The sequence below is a fragment of the Aotus nancymaae genome, unplaced genomic scaffold (assembly GCF_030222135.1).
Source record: "Aotus nancymaae isolate 86718 unplaced genomic scaffold, 86718_ANA_hifiasm-v0.15.2.pri h1tg000077l, whole genome shotgun sequence".
In the NCBI taxonomy this organism is placed as follows: Eukaryota; Metazoa; Chordata; class Mammalia; order Primates; family Aotidae; genus Aotus; species Aotus nancymaae.
The window spans coordinates 7,813,717-7,827,950 of NW_026988492.1; the positions used below are offsets into that span (position 1 = coordinate 7,813,717).

Here is a 14,234-nt window from a genome sequence, read left to right on the forward strand (position 1 = left end):
ACATTAGCTCAAGAAGCTTGGAAAGAAACTTTCAAAAGATCTTATTAGCTTGTCACAATTAATTCAGAACAGCCCCAACTAAGATGAACAGCACCCTTACATACTAAATGCTTAATAGAACACCTGTCACCAATATGGAAATATATTCGTAATTCTTGGAAGACTTGTGGTGATCCATTACCTTTACAAATTCGGTACTAAAAATGCATATTCAAAATGTGCACAATGCCAGGTCTTTCTGTATGTCAAATATTTTTTAAGTTTGGTGTTTTGAGCTGGGGTGATAAAGGAGCTGATAAAGCCTAGAATGGTGGGCAACCATTAGTAAAAGGACAGTGCTGATTACATAGCCCAAGAAAAACCTAAGTATAAAATTTCTTCACGGCCAAACAGACAAAAAATCCCACATACTAAATAATCTTGTATTTACCAGGTCCAGATAAAGAAGTTACAGTGTCATTTTAAAAGTGGAACCATCTACATAAACAACATGAAATTATCTACATTTTCTTCCTATTGCAAAAAAAAAAAAAAAGGCACAAACCCTGGGAAAATTCATAGAGGAAAATGGTTGTGACTTGGTGGAGGTACTAAATGACAGCGACTAATAGACATTACATAGAGATGGCCTCTGTCATGCACACTCCACAGTTAAATTCTCAAGGTTTTTCAGGGAGTATATAAAGAATTATTTTTTCTTCTTAATAATCCCAGATATATGTTAAAGAGCAGACAAGCATCTTTCCTAACTATCAGCTAATTTGTTTACCCAAGAAAAGAAACTCACCACTTCAAGAATTCCTCCCATACCCTATCTCCTCCTTCTCTTCTATTATTTCCTGGTTTTGCCTGTTTGTTGACAACAGTCTAATAACTGTCTCTGACATAAGAATAATTTGCATGTGAATAACTAACAATGTTTCTAAGTTATGCTTTTGACATATTATATCTGAAACTTACCAATAACATCCACAAGACACACACACCACTACAGTCCTACCATCAAAGCCAACAGACATGGGTAGCCTGAAGGGGCACCTCATCTAAATCCAGACCCCTAAAGTCCCCAGTCATCTTCTCTTGGTTCCTCTGGTGAATCTCACATGCAGCAGCAATAGAGCTCTTCAGATCTCACATGCTAAGACTGCTTCTTCACCCTGCCTGGTTCTTCTCTTTTTTAAGTGGCTAATAATTTGTCTTAATTGGTAGCAGCAGTGGGAGTCTTTCTGCGAGATTTGATTTTGCTAGTTTCTTACAAAATTTGATTAAACCATCTTTTCAATCTTTTCCTGTGAGTGACAAGGAGCTCAAAACAGAAACAGAAGAACTGCCATCTCAGCTTTTCCTTGTTCATTTGTGTTTGCATTTTTAATATGACCTTTAATTCAGTTTCTTTGCAAGAATCTTTTTTAGGCACACTTGTAAATTTTCATGTGCACTTACTGCTTATTTCAAAAGCTTTATTAATTATATTATCTAGTTTTAACAAAAATAACCTTCATGAAATAGGTCAAAGAAAATATGAACTCAACAATACATATATGTGAATGGGAGACTAGAAAATATCAATGGAAGCAGAAGCTTATGTCTTGTTGAAGAGGAAAAAAAATTAATCAATAGAAACTGACTCAGAACTGACACACATGTGACAACTGCACACCACATGTTCAAAAAGTTAAGCAGACATGAGTGACATAAAAAAAGATCAAATAGAACTTTCTTAAGATGAAGAGGCTGGGCACAGTGGCTCACACCTGTAATTCCAACACTTTGTGAGGCTGAGGTGGGAGGATCGCTTGAGGCCAGGAGTTGGAGACCAGCCCTGGCAAAATAGTGAGATTTCATCTTGACAAAAATAAAATTTAAAAATTAGCCAGGCATGGTGGTTTGTCCCTGTAGTCCCAGCTTCTCAGGAGGCTGAGGTATGAGGATGGCTTAAGCCTGAAAGATCAAGGCTGCAATGAGCCGTAGTTGTGCTACTGCACTCAGCAAGACTGTCTCAAAAAAAAAAGGTGAAAATGGCAATGTCTGAGATGAAAAATAAACTGAATAGGATTAACAACAAAGTAGATGCTGCAGAAGAAACCATCAGTGAATATGATGACACAGCAAAAGAAACTACCCAAGAGGAAGTAGAAAGAAAAGATTCAAAAAAAATGAGAGAGCATCAATCATCTATGGGACAACTTCAAGCAGCCTAATACGCAAACAATGGAGTTGATGAAAAAGAAGAGAGAAGAAAGGCAGGGAAATATATCTGAAGAAATAATGGCTGAAAAATTTCAAATTTGATGAAAAATATAAATCCACAGATCATAAAAGCTCAATAAGCCCCTAGTAAAAAAGAAAAAGAAAAGAAAAACTCAGAAACAACATAATGAAATTGTTCTAAGTACTTTAAAGTAAATATTTTAAATGAAAAGAAAAACACATCAAAACTTGTAGGATGCCATTAAAGCAATACTTACAGGAACATTTAAAGCACTAAATGCCCATATTAGAAAAGTGATCTAAAATCAATGACCTAGGCTTCTAAACTAAGACAATAGAGCAGCAAATTAAACCTAAAGAAGTAGAAGAAAATAAAGTTCAAACCAGAAATTAAAAACAGAAAAACAACTTAAAAAAAAATCAATGAATCCAAAAGTTGGATCAATAAGAAAACCAATAAAACTGATAAACTTCTAATCAAACTGATCAGGAAAAAGAAGACAAAAATTATCATTATAAAGAATGAAAAATATCACACCATTCATAGCTTGTACAAAGATTAAAGGAATGAGAGAATGTTATGAACAAGTTTATGCCAATAAATTTGACAACTAAAATAAAAGGGATAATTTCCTCGAAAGATTAAAAGCTACCAGAATTTACTGAAAAAGAAATAGATAACAAAGAAAATATCTATAGACTATAGATAAAAAAGGAAATGTGAAGGGAGTCAAAGCACATTATTATAAAAAATTCCTAAACACATAAAAAGGCAGTAAAGGAAGAATTCAGGAACAAAAACTCTTTAAGCAAATAAATAGCAAAATGGCAGAAGTCCTTCCTTATTGGTATATTAAATGCAAACAGAATAAACTCTCCTGTCAAAAGTAGACTGGCAGAATACTTTTCAAAAACTCAACTACATGCTGTCTATCAGAGATTTGCTTTAGGTCTGGAAATAAATATAGGTTGAGAGTGAAAGGACAGGAAAAGATATTCCATGCAAATAGTAACCAAAAGAGAACAAGGGTGATTATGCTAAAATCAGACAAAATAGACTTTAAGTCAAAAACTGTTAGGAGACTAAAGACAAAATATTTTGATAAAAAGGCCAATTCTCAAGAAGATACAATTATAAAAATATACACCATAGAACAGAAGTCCAATATATATGAAGTAAACACTGATAGAATTAAAGGGAAAAATAGTGTTAACAGTTGAAGATTCTATTTATTTACTTTCCTAAACACAAGCCCTCCACGGAAAATACTGATTATTTTTATTGCCTGACTGAATTCCAAAACATCTATTTTACAAATTACATTTTATTTAGATTTTTACAATTACAGTTTTATTACAAAGGGTACAATATCAGGACCAGCCAAAAAGACAGACACGTAAGGATGAGGTCTGGGAGGGTCCCAAACACTGAGTTTCCATGCCTCTCCCCACAGAACCAGAGCATATCACCCTCTTTTTTTTTTAAAATCCTCCCATATACTTTATCCTTTTTTTTTTTTTAATTTCAATAGGTTTTTAGGAACAGGTGGTATGTGTTACATGGATAAGTTCTTTAGTGGTAATTTCCAAGATTTTGGTGCATCCATCACCTGAGCAGTGTGCACTGTACCCAATGTAGTATTCCATGGTATACATATTACACATTTTATCTACTCGTTAACTGACGGGCATATGGGCTGGTTCTATATTTTTGTGAATTGTGCTGCTACAAACATGCATGTGCAAGTGTCTTTTTCATATGAACAGAGTTTTAATACACCACTTCCAATTATGAATAGTGTAATAAGATACATTAACAACAAAAAATAAAGGGCTTGAACACCCATGAGAGCCAACAGAACACTCCATACAACAACAAATTTTTCTCAAGTGTACATGAAACATTCTCCAGGACAGACTATATGCTGGCCAGAAAACAAGTCTTAATACATTTCAAAAAACCAAAATCGGGCCAGGTACAGTCGCTCATGTCTGTAATCCCAGCACTTTGGGAGGCTGAGGTGGGTGGATCACGAGGTCAAGAGGTTGAGACCACCCTGGCCAACATGGTGAGACTCCATCTCTACTGAAAATACTAAAATTAGCCAGACATGATGGCGCATGCCTATAGTCCCAGCTACTTGGGAGGCTACGGCAGGAGAATCGTTTGAACCTGGGAGGCGGCGATTGCAGCAAGCCAAGATCGTGCCACTGCACTCCAGCCTGGTGACAGAGCGAAATTCTGTCTCAACAACAACAACAACAAAAACACCGAAATCGTGCAAACCATTTTTCTGATTACAATGGAATAAACCTAGAAATTAATAACAGAAGGAATACTGGCAAATTCATAAATACATGAAAATGAAACAATACCCTTTTAAACAACCACTAAGTCAAAGAAGAAATCATAGAAAAAAATTAGAGAATGCCTTGAGACAAATAAAAATACATTATATTAAAACTTAGGGAATGCAGTGAAACAATATTAAGAGAGAATTTTTTTTTTTTCTTTTTTGAGATAGAGTCTTGCTCTGTCACCTAGGCTGGAGTGCAGTGGCACAATCTCGGCTCACTGCAATCTCCTGGAGTGATTTTCCCATCCCAGCCTCCCTAGTAGCTGGAATTACAGGTGCCCACCACCACACCTGGCTAACTTTTGTATTTTTAGTAGAGAAGGGGTTTCACCATGTTGCCCCAGCAGGTCTCTACCTCCTGACCTCAGGTGATCTGCCTGCCTCAGCCTCCCAAAGAGCTGGGATTACAGATGTGAGCCACCATGCCAGTCCATAAATTTATAGCTGTAAATGAATATATTATAAAGAAAACAAAACTTCAAATCAATAACCTAACTTTATACCTTAAGGAACTAAAAAAGAAGAGTAAACTATGTGCAAAGCTAGCAGGACAAAAGTAATAAATAATATGAGCAAAGATCATTAAATAGAGAATAAAACACAATAAAGAAAATCAGTAACCAAAGTTTTTTTTTTTTAAGATCAACAAAATAGACAAACTTTCAAGCTAGACTGACTTTAAAAAGAAGGGAGTGAGAGAAAGACTCAAATTACAAAAATCAATTATGAAAATAGGGTCAATACTACCAATTTTACAGAAAAAAAAGGATCATAAGAAAATACTATGAACAATTGTATGTTAATGAATTAGATAACCTAAATGAAATGGGCAAATTCTTGCAAATATGCAATCTGCCAAAATTTACGAACATGAATAGTTTATTCAAGTTTTCTGTACATGAGTAAATTCTGTAAGGACACTGAATCTTACTAAATGCAAGAACAGGTGGACAAGAAAAATGAAATACATCGCATTAAGAAAATGAAGCGTTTTTAAATACATGATGATCATCTTGATGCAGAAAATGCATTTGACAAAATTCAATTCCCTTTCATGATAAAAACACTCCACAAACTAGGAATAGAATGGAATTTTCTCAACATAATAAACATCATATATAAAAAACCCATAGCTAATGTCATACTCAATGGTGATAAAGTTTTGGTTTTATTCCAAGTTGTTTTGGCTAGTCTAGTTCCTTTGCATTTCCAAGTGAAACTTACAATCAGCTTGTTGTACAAATAAAAGGCTGCTGGGATTTTGACAAGGGTTACACTGAATCTACAGATCATTTTGGGGAGAACTGACCTCTTAGCAATATTAAATCTTATGGCTATTGAAAAAGCTGTATCTTTCCATTCACTTAGGTCTTTAAAAATTTATCTTACAAGTATTTTGTAATTTTCAGTGTTACAGGTCTTTGACAAATTTTGTCAAATTTAGTCCTAGGTATTCCATAGATTTTTTTTAAAAAAAATTTGATTTTTCATCTTCCTTTTTTAAATTACTAATATATAGAAATACATTTGATATTTTAAATATGGATTTTTATATTCCCATGGATTTTTGCATTCTTCTTTTCCAATCTGGATGACTTTTACTTCTTGTATTACTGCCCTGGCTAAAAATTTCTAGTACAATAGAAATGGTGAGAGCTTATATTCTTATTTTGTTCCTCATATTAAGGGGAAAACATTCTTTTACCATTAAGTATGATGTTAGCTGTATGTTTTTTCACAGATATCCTTTATCAGGTTTCTAATTATAGTTTACTGAGAGGTGTTACCAAGAATACATGTTGAGCCAGGTGCTCACGCCTATAATCCCAGCACTCTGGGGTGCCAAGGTGGGTAGATCACCTGAGGTCAGGAGTTCGAAACCAGCCTGAACAACATGGAGAAACCCCATCTCTACTAAAAATACAAAATTAGCCAGGTGTGGTGGTGCATGCCTGGAATCCCAGCTACTCGGGAGGCTGAGGCAGGAAAATAGTTTGAACTTAGGAGAAGGAGGTTGTGGTGAGCCAAGATCATGCCGTTACACTCCAGTCTGGGCAAGAAGAATGAAACTCTATCTCAAAAAAAAAAAAATACATGTTGGATTATTTTCAAATGCATTTTCTGCATCTATTGAGATGATTATGATATTTATTTTTTAGTTTAGTAGTGAAGTATGCACTAATGTTAAACCAACTTGTCCTCTGTAGGATAAACCCCACTTGGTTTTGTTGATTTATTATGTGTTGTTCTTTCATATGTTTCATATCAACTGATACTTTTTCAAAACTGCAAAAGCTATTCAGTGTAGAAAGGACAATCTTTTCAACTGATAGTGTTAGAACAACTGGATATCCATGCACACACACACACAAAAAAAGAACTTCATACCTCACACTGTATTCAAAAATTAATTCAAAAACTTATATTTAATGTAACATTTAAAACTCTAAAACTTCTGGAAGAAAATATAGGGGAAAATCACTGCAACTTTCTGTCGGGCGAAAGATACAACACTGAAATCATCATCCATAAGTGAAAAAATTAATAAATTAGATTTAATCAAAATTAAACAACATATGCTCTTAGAATATACTTTTACAAGAATGAAAAGACGAGCCAGAAACTGGGAGGAAAACATTTGCAAAGCTTATATAATCTACTAAGGGACTTAAATGCAGAATATATTTTAAAAACTCTCAAAACTTAACAAAAAGAAAGCAAAAAACCCACTTAAAAAATTAATAAAAGACTTGAAGACACTGCAATATATATATATATGTATATATATATATTCAGTATATATAAATGTGTGTATAGCCATTAAAAAGATGCTCAACCTCATCAGTCATTAGAGAAATGCAAATTAAATGACAATGAGATCCGTACACATACCTATTTACCCATTTGAGGTTAAAATTTAAAAGGCTGCTAGTAGGAATATAATAGGTGAGAGATGTAGAAGAACAAGAATCCTCACATGATGCTAGAAGGAATGTAAAAATGATACAACCACTATATAAAAATATGGCCAAACAGTTTTCCAAAGTTAAATATGCATATACCACATGACCCAGCAATTCCATTACTGGGTATGTATTCTAAAGAAATAAAAGTTAGTATTCATACAAAACCCTGTACCTGAATGTTTACAATAGGACTATTCATAATCACTAAAAACTAGAAACAACACAAATGTCTTATAATAGATGAATAGATAAACCAACTAAAATTGTGGTGCATCTACACAATGGAATATAGCTCAGCAATAAAAAAGGAACAAACAATTCACAGGAACTTGGATGAAGCTCAAAGGCATTAATCTAAGTGAAAGCAGTCTCAAAGGTAACATATCTGATGATTCCACTTATCTGACATTCTCAAAAAGATAAAACTAGAGACCAGATAGGTGGCTACTGGGGTTAGGGGCAGGATGACTAAAGTAGAATACAGCAGAAAGGGGTAGCACCAGGTAGTTTTGGAGATGATGGAACTATTTGGTATGCCAACTGTGTTGGTAATTATATGACCACATACATTTAATACATATGTAAAAAATCAAACTGTATACCAAAAAAATCAACTTTAATGTATATATTTTTTAAAAATACTGCTACAAATGCATATGTAAGAAACCAATAGATCAAAAATATTTTCTAAAAGAATAAATTATCAAGAATGTATATTGTAAAACCTCTACTTCTTTTCCATTTAGGATTTGCTTTGTTATTGTCAAGTCTGAGATTGATTCTGCATAATTGTTCCATGGGCTTTTAAAGTAATGAGGTCTTTTTTCAAAAGATTTGTTGATTGTGTTAGTCCAACTCCCTACAGCCTTATCTGTGTCTTTTGGATCTATCTACAAAAGAAGTGCAATAAATCTAATATAACTGTATTTTTATCAAATTCTTTTTTTTTTTTTTTTTTTGAGATGGAGTCTCACTCTGTCACCCAGGCTGGAGTGCAGTGGCGCAATCTTGGCTCACTGCAACCTCTGCCTCCCGGATTCAAGCAATTCTCCTGCCTCAGCTACCCAAGTAGCTGGGACTACAGGTGTGAGCCACCACGCCTGGCTAATTATTGTATTTTTAGTAGAGACAGCGTTTCACCATGTTGGCCAGGCTGGTCTCGAACTTCTGACATCAGGTAATCCACCCTCCTTGGCCTCCCAAACTGCTGGGATTACAAGCGTGAGTCACCGCACTCGGCCCTCATCAAATTCTTTTCTGTGTTCTGAAGCTTTTATATATAGCTTCTATGTTTGGTGCCTACTTGTTTATGACTGTTATAGCTGCTTAATTAACTGGGCCTTTCATCATCACATACTATCCTACTTTATTCTGTTCAATGCATTAACTTTAAATTCTACCTTAAGCTATATTTTACCACACTACCTTTGCATTTTTACATTTGCCTGGTTCTTCTATTTTCAATCTTAAGTACTTTTTCAACACTAACTGATAGTTTGAATTATTAAGAGAAGTGGACCCAGGCACATTTAATTAATTAACATATTTAATTTTACTGCTTCTCTCTTAATTATACTTAGCATTCTTTGACATTTGGGTCAAATCTGTGGTTGATATACTGTGAAATAATTAGAAGAACTCCAAATTAGAAGTTGAGAGGCCAGATTTAGCCCCAGCCTTCTGACGAAGGTATAGCCTAAGGTATATAGATGAAGGTATAGAAATATATGGATAAATAAAAGATTTCTCTTTTTCTTTCTTTCCTTTTTTTATTTTTTTTGAGATGGAGTCTCTCTGTGTCACCTAGGCTGGAGTGCAGTGGTGCAGTGTTCTCTCACTGCAACCTCCATCTCCTGGGTTCAAGCGATTCTTTTCCCTCAGCCTCCCGCATACCTGGAATTACATGCACCTGCCACCACACCTGGCTAATTTTTGTATTTTTAGTCGAGATGGTGGTTTCACCATGTTGACCAGGCTGGTCTTGAACTCCTGACCTTCAGTGATCCACCTGCCTTGGCCTCCCAAAGTGCTGAGATTACAGGCATGAGCCACTGCACCCGGCCCAAAGATTTCAGATGTTCAAAAGGGAAAGCAAAACTGAAAATTCAAAGTATCCAGAGCAATGACAAAAGAAATACTCCATACCAAAACCTGCAGAACACAGAATTGGTTCTTAGAGAACATCTTTAACAAAGAATAAGGATTAAAAATAAGGGAACTTGATACTTATCTTAACCAATAAAATATGCCAAAAGAAAAGTAGGAAGAACAGAGAGGGAAAAAAAGTAAAGCAATCCTCAAAACAATAGATACATTCATTAGGAAAAGAAAACAAAAATAGACAATTTTAGAAATGACAAAGAGCCACAATCACAGATAATGAAAAGTTTAAAAGAATACTATTTGCAACTAACTTAAGAGAAAATGAATACTTTCCCAGTTATACTCCCAAGACTATTCTAAGAATAGAAAACTTGAAGAGGTTGGAATGGTAAAGAAGGAAGCAGAATCAGATTGATTCAACAGCTGAAATGTAACCTTTAAAGAATAGATAATTCCAATATTATTTAAGTTTGTCATGACAATTTTTTTCCTCTCTTTGGAGACAGGTCTTACTCTGTCACCCAGGCTAGAATACAGTCATAGGATCACAGCTCACTGCAGCCTCGACCTCCCAGGTTCAAGTGATCCTCCTGCCTTGGCCTCACAAAATGCTGGGATTATAGGCATGAGCCACTGTGCCCAGCAGAAGTCATGGGTGTTTTTGAAAGCTCACTAAGGGAATGACATCAACTGATGACAACCAAAATTTATCTAAGTGGAGTTGAAATATACCAACCCTCAAAAGACATTTTCACATATTTTAACAATTATAAGTCTTCAAATAGATTAAGAAACATGTTGTGAGCCAGTCTGAAGTAGAAAAATGGTTTTACATTCATTTTCTAGGCTTTTATTTGAAAATCGTTTTTTAAAGCACCCTTTTTATATTCAAAAGTTACATAAAATGGGGTAAATAAAAAAATAAAAAACTTAACATAAAGTGAATTACGCCTATCAGATTATATAAAATTAGTGTGACTAATTTCTACAGGATCTAATATCCATGCTTACCAATTCCATCTATGCCACCAATTACTTAGGTACGTACCTGACTAAGGACTACCCTGTGACCTTGTCATAGCAGACAAAGAAACCTAATACCATCTTTTATCAAACACTCCCATGTAATAAGAAAAAAAAAACAGTCAAGATGTTTTTGCAGGCTGAGAACAGTGGCTCACATCTGCAATCCCAGCACTTTGGGAGGCCAAGGTAGTAAGACTGCTTGAACCCAGGAGTTCAAGACCAGCCTGGGCAACATGGTGAAACCCCATCACCAAAAAAAAACACAAAAATCATCTGGGCATGGTGGCACGTGCCTGTAGCTCCAGTTCAGGAGACTGAGGTGGATCACTTGAGCCTAGGTGGTCGAGGCTGGAGTGAGTTGTGTTTGTGCCACTGCATTCCAGCCTGGGCGACGGAAAAAGACACTGTATCAAAAAAATTTTAAATGCTTGCAATTTTGTGTGTATGAGTGTTTATCTTTATGTCAGAAATGTTATCTTATACTACATTTTAAAATATTTGTTGTGTTTCATTACATTTTCTTCTGAGTCTCAAATATGCATATGTTGGATTTCCTTTTCTGATTTCCGTATCTATCAAAATTTTTTTAACATTTTCATTAATTTTGGTAAACTCACCTGCTTTTCCCATTTCTAGACTCTGACTCTTATAGTATTTTCCACTCTATTATCTACGTGATCCTTTCTATTTCATCTTCACTTCAGTAATGGCTTTATTTTCTAATTTCATTTATTTTTCTTTCCACTTAATCAGCTTACCTTGCATTTTCTCATGCAACCACACCATTTCTTCCCTGGCCTCTTATATCAACTGCTTTGTGCTCTCAGTAATAAATACTTCATTAAGCTTTCTAAACTCATGGCAAAATGTTTGATCACAATGTTCATCTTCTTTATAGCAATATTTTAGGTGATTGTTCTTCATCTGTCCGTTGTTTCTCTGTTTCTTTCTTCCTTTTTGATTTTCAAACAACTGTGGCAGTCAAGCTAATTGTTTCGATTATTTATCTTTGAAGAAGTGCTGGTTGTCCAGAACCTGCTATTTGTAGGAGATTTGTGCAGAAGGCCAGAGTGTCTCCAGTTCTGGACTGACACAACTTTTTCGTGATTCAGAGATTTACCTAAGAGACAGTTTAGTGTTTTACTTCTCAACAGCCAATGCAGACAGGCAGTCTGGAGGTTTCTCACAATGCAAAGTCATCTCTTCCCCAACTGCTGTAGAGATAGACATATATTACTTCCTACAAAAATGGCTTGTTTATGAGACTCCTTGTTTGGCTTCATTTCCCCAACTTCTTAGAATCAAATCAGGTGCAGGAAAGCTCCTGTCATGAGAAGAAGAAACCCCTTTCACTTTTGTAAACAAGAGGTTTGTACCTCAGGGAGGCCTGCAGTTTCGTGGGTGTTTCTTGCTGGCTTTGAGCTCCACAGCTGTGGTATCCTCTCTACTTCTTCCCACATGCAGCCGGCCTCATCGCCACTGCTCCTGGCAACAATCCCACCTATTTTGTGGCTTGGGTTTTTAACTGTCTTCTAGTTTAGTGGGATGCTGGGTTTGTGTTTCAGTTCTTCCCACTCTTTGTTGTTTTTAGCTAATTGCCAAAAAACAAAAGAAAAATTCTAACTTTATAGTACTATCTGCAAATCCCAAATCCAACAATTATCTTAAAAGAGTATTTTATATAAGACAAAAACTTAAGTGCCTCACTAAATTACTGAGAGATAATGGTACACTTTCCTTACTACTATTTTACTGTGGGGTAAAATACCAATTTTCCATAAAACACTAATTTTCACAAGGCCGTTAAGTAATTGTTTTTATTTTTAAAACTCATGTGTGGGCTGGGCATGGTGGCTCACACTTGTAATCCTAGCACTTTGGGAGGCTGAGCCAAGTGGATCATTTGAGGTCATGAGTTCAAGACTAGCCTGGCCAATATGGTGAAACCTTATCTCTACTAAAAATACAAAAATTAGCCAGGCATGATGACATGCACCTGTAATCCTCAGGAGGCTGAGGCAGGAGAATTGTTTGAACCTGGGAAGCAGAGGTTGCAGTGAGCCAAGATCTCGCTCTACTGCACTCCAACCTGGGCAACAGAGCGAGACTCTATCTCAGAAAACAAACAAACAAACAAACAAACAAACAAACTCTATATACTGGTTATTACCTAAGGCAGAAAGTAATCTCATGATTAATTGTAAAAGATACTTTGTTCAAAGTGTTCAAGATCTAGGGCCTATTTGGGGAACAAATTATATATTTTTTCACCAGCATGCTATAATCTTAGTATTTGTCTTTGCAGAAGACAAAGCCTTTTTAGTAATAAAGACAACCCACAATTTGTCATGCTACAAGCCCCCAAATTCCATTTGGGTTTGTAATGAAGACAGTTAATATTATATATATATATATGCTCATTCCTTCAATAAAATTTTAACTTTAGGCAAGTTTATTTTCCTGACAGTTGCTACTGCTCTCCTCCTTGCTAGCCATTACCAATATGTACTCAGGCAGGTTCTGACCAAAATAAGGTTTTACTACTAAGTAATTTTTATAGGAGTAAATAATACACCAGGCTGGGCACAATGGCTCATACCTGTAATCCCAACACTCTGGGAGGCTGAGGCGGGTAGCTCATTTGAGGCCAGGAGTTTAAGACCAGCCTGACCAACATACCAAAACACTGTCTCTACTAAAAATACAAAAATTAGCCAGGTGTAGTGGTGCATGCCTGTAGTCCCAGCTACTCAGGAGGCTGAGGCACAAGAATTGCTTGAACAGGGAGGTGGAGGCAGCAGTGAGCCGATGTTGTGCCATTTCACTCCAGCCTGGCCAAGAGAGCAACACCCTGTCTCAAAATAAGCAAATTAATTAAATTGAATAATAATAATTATTTTTATACAACAAAACCAAATTACAATGGAGTCTGAATTACAGTGTTTTAAATGATTCCCTTTCCTATGACACAATTAAGAGTAAATCTGTAAATGCTAATGTCATGCAAAAGTTAAGTAAAGACTAATATAATTTATTTAAAATTTAGAGGCACCATGAGTTCATACGAAGTAAAAGAAACAAACATGAGCTCCTTGTGAGCTGGGCATGGTGTTGCATGGCTGCAGTTCCAGCTACTTTGGAGGCTGAGGCAGGAGGATCACTTGAGCCCAGGAGTCTGAGGCCAGCCTGAGCAATACAGCGAGACACCGCCTTACATAAAAAAGAAACACAAAGGGCTCTTACTTACAGAATTCCAAACAAGATATGCAGACAGAGTGATAGCATTTGAAAAAAATCAACATCTGATAACCATCACAGTTGGAGTGACAAGATCATATACTGTCCTTATCACTTGTCGCAGGCAAAAATTATCAGTGGGTGCTACAACAAGGGGCAAAAAGTATAAGGAGGATACCTATACAGTCTCAATGCATCTCTCCACAAGACATATATTAGTTATGAAGGGAAAAATAGTAACTTCACAGAGAAGTAAGTTGGCATCTATCACCTTAAGTAACCAAAGTCCCACCACCAATAAACGGGATAAACAGACACCATGTGCCTCCTGACA

At 35.7% G+C, this 14,234-nt stretch overlaps 1 protein-coding gene across 3 annotated transcripts in view; it reads right to left on the reverse strand.

Moving 5' to 3' along the window:
* RAB18 (RAB18, member RAS oncogene family) overlaps positions 1 to 14,234 on the reverse strand; it is a 34,822-nt gene that overhangs the window by 13,295 nt on the left and 7,293 nt on the right. The window contains exon 1 of one of the 3 annotated variants that reach the window (XM_012474202.3): positions 11,422 to 11,876. The exons of the other annotated variants lie outside the window; for them this stretch is intronic. Coding sequence (XP_012329625.2) covers positions 11,422 to 11,449 — 28 coding nt within the window. The 5' untranslated portion in view covers positions 11,450 to 11,876. Of the gene's footprint in view, positions 1 to 11,421; positions 11,877 to 14,234 lie in introns of those variants that run through there. 3 annotated transcript variants of the gene reach the window in all.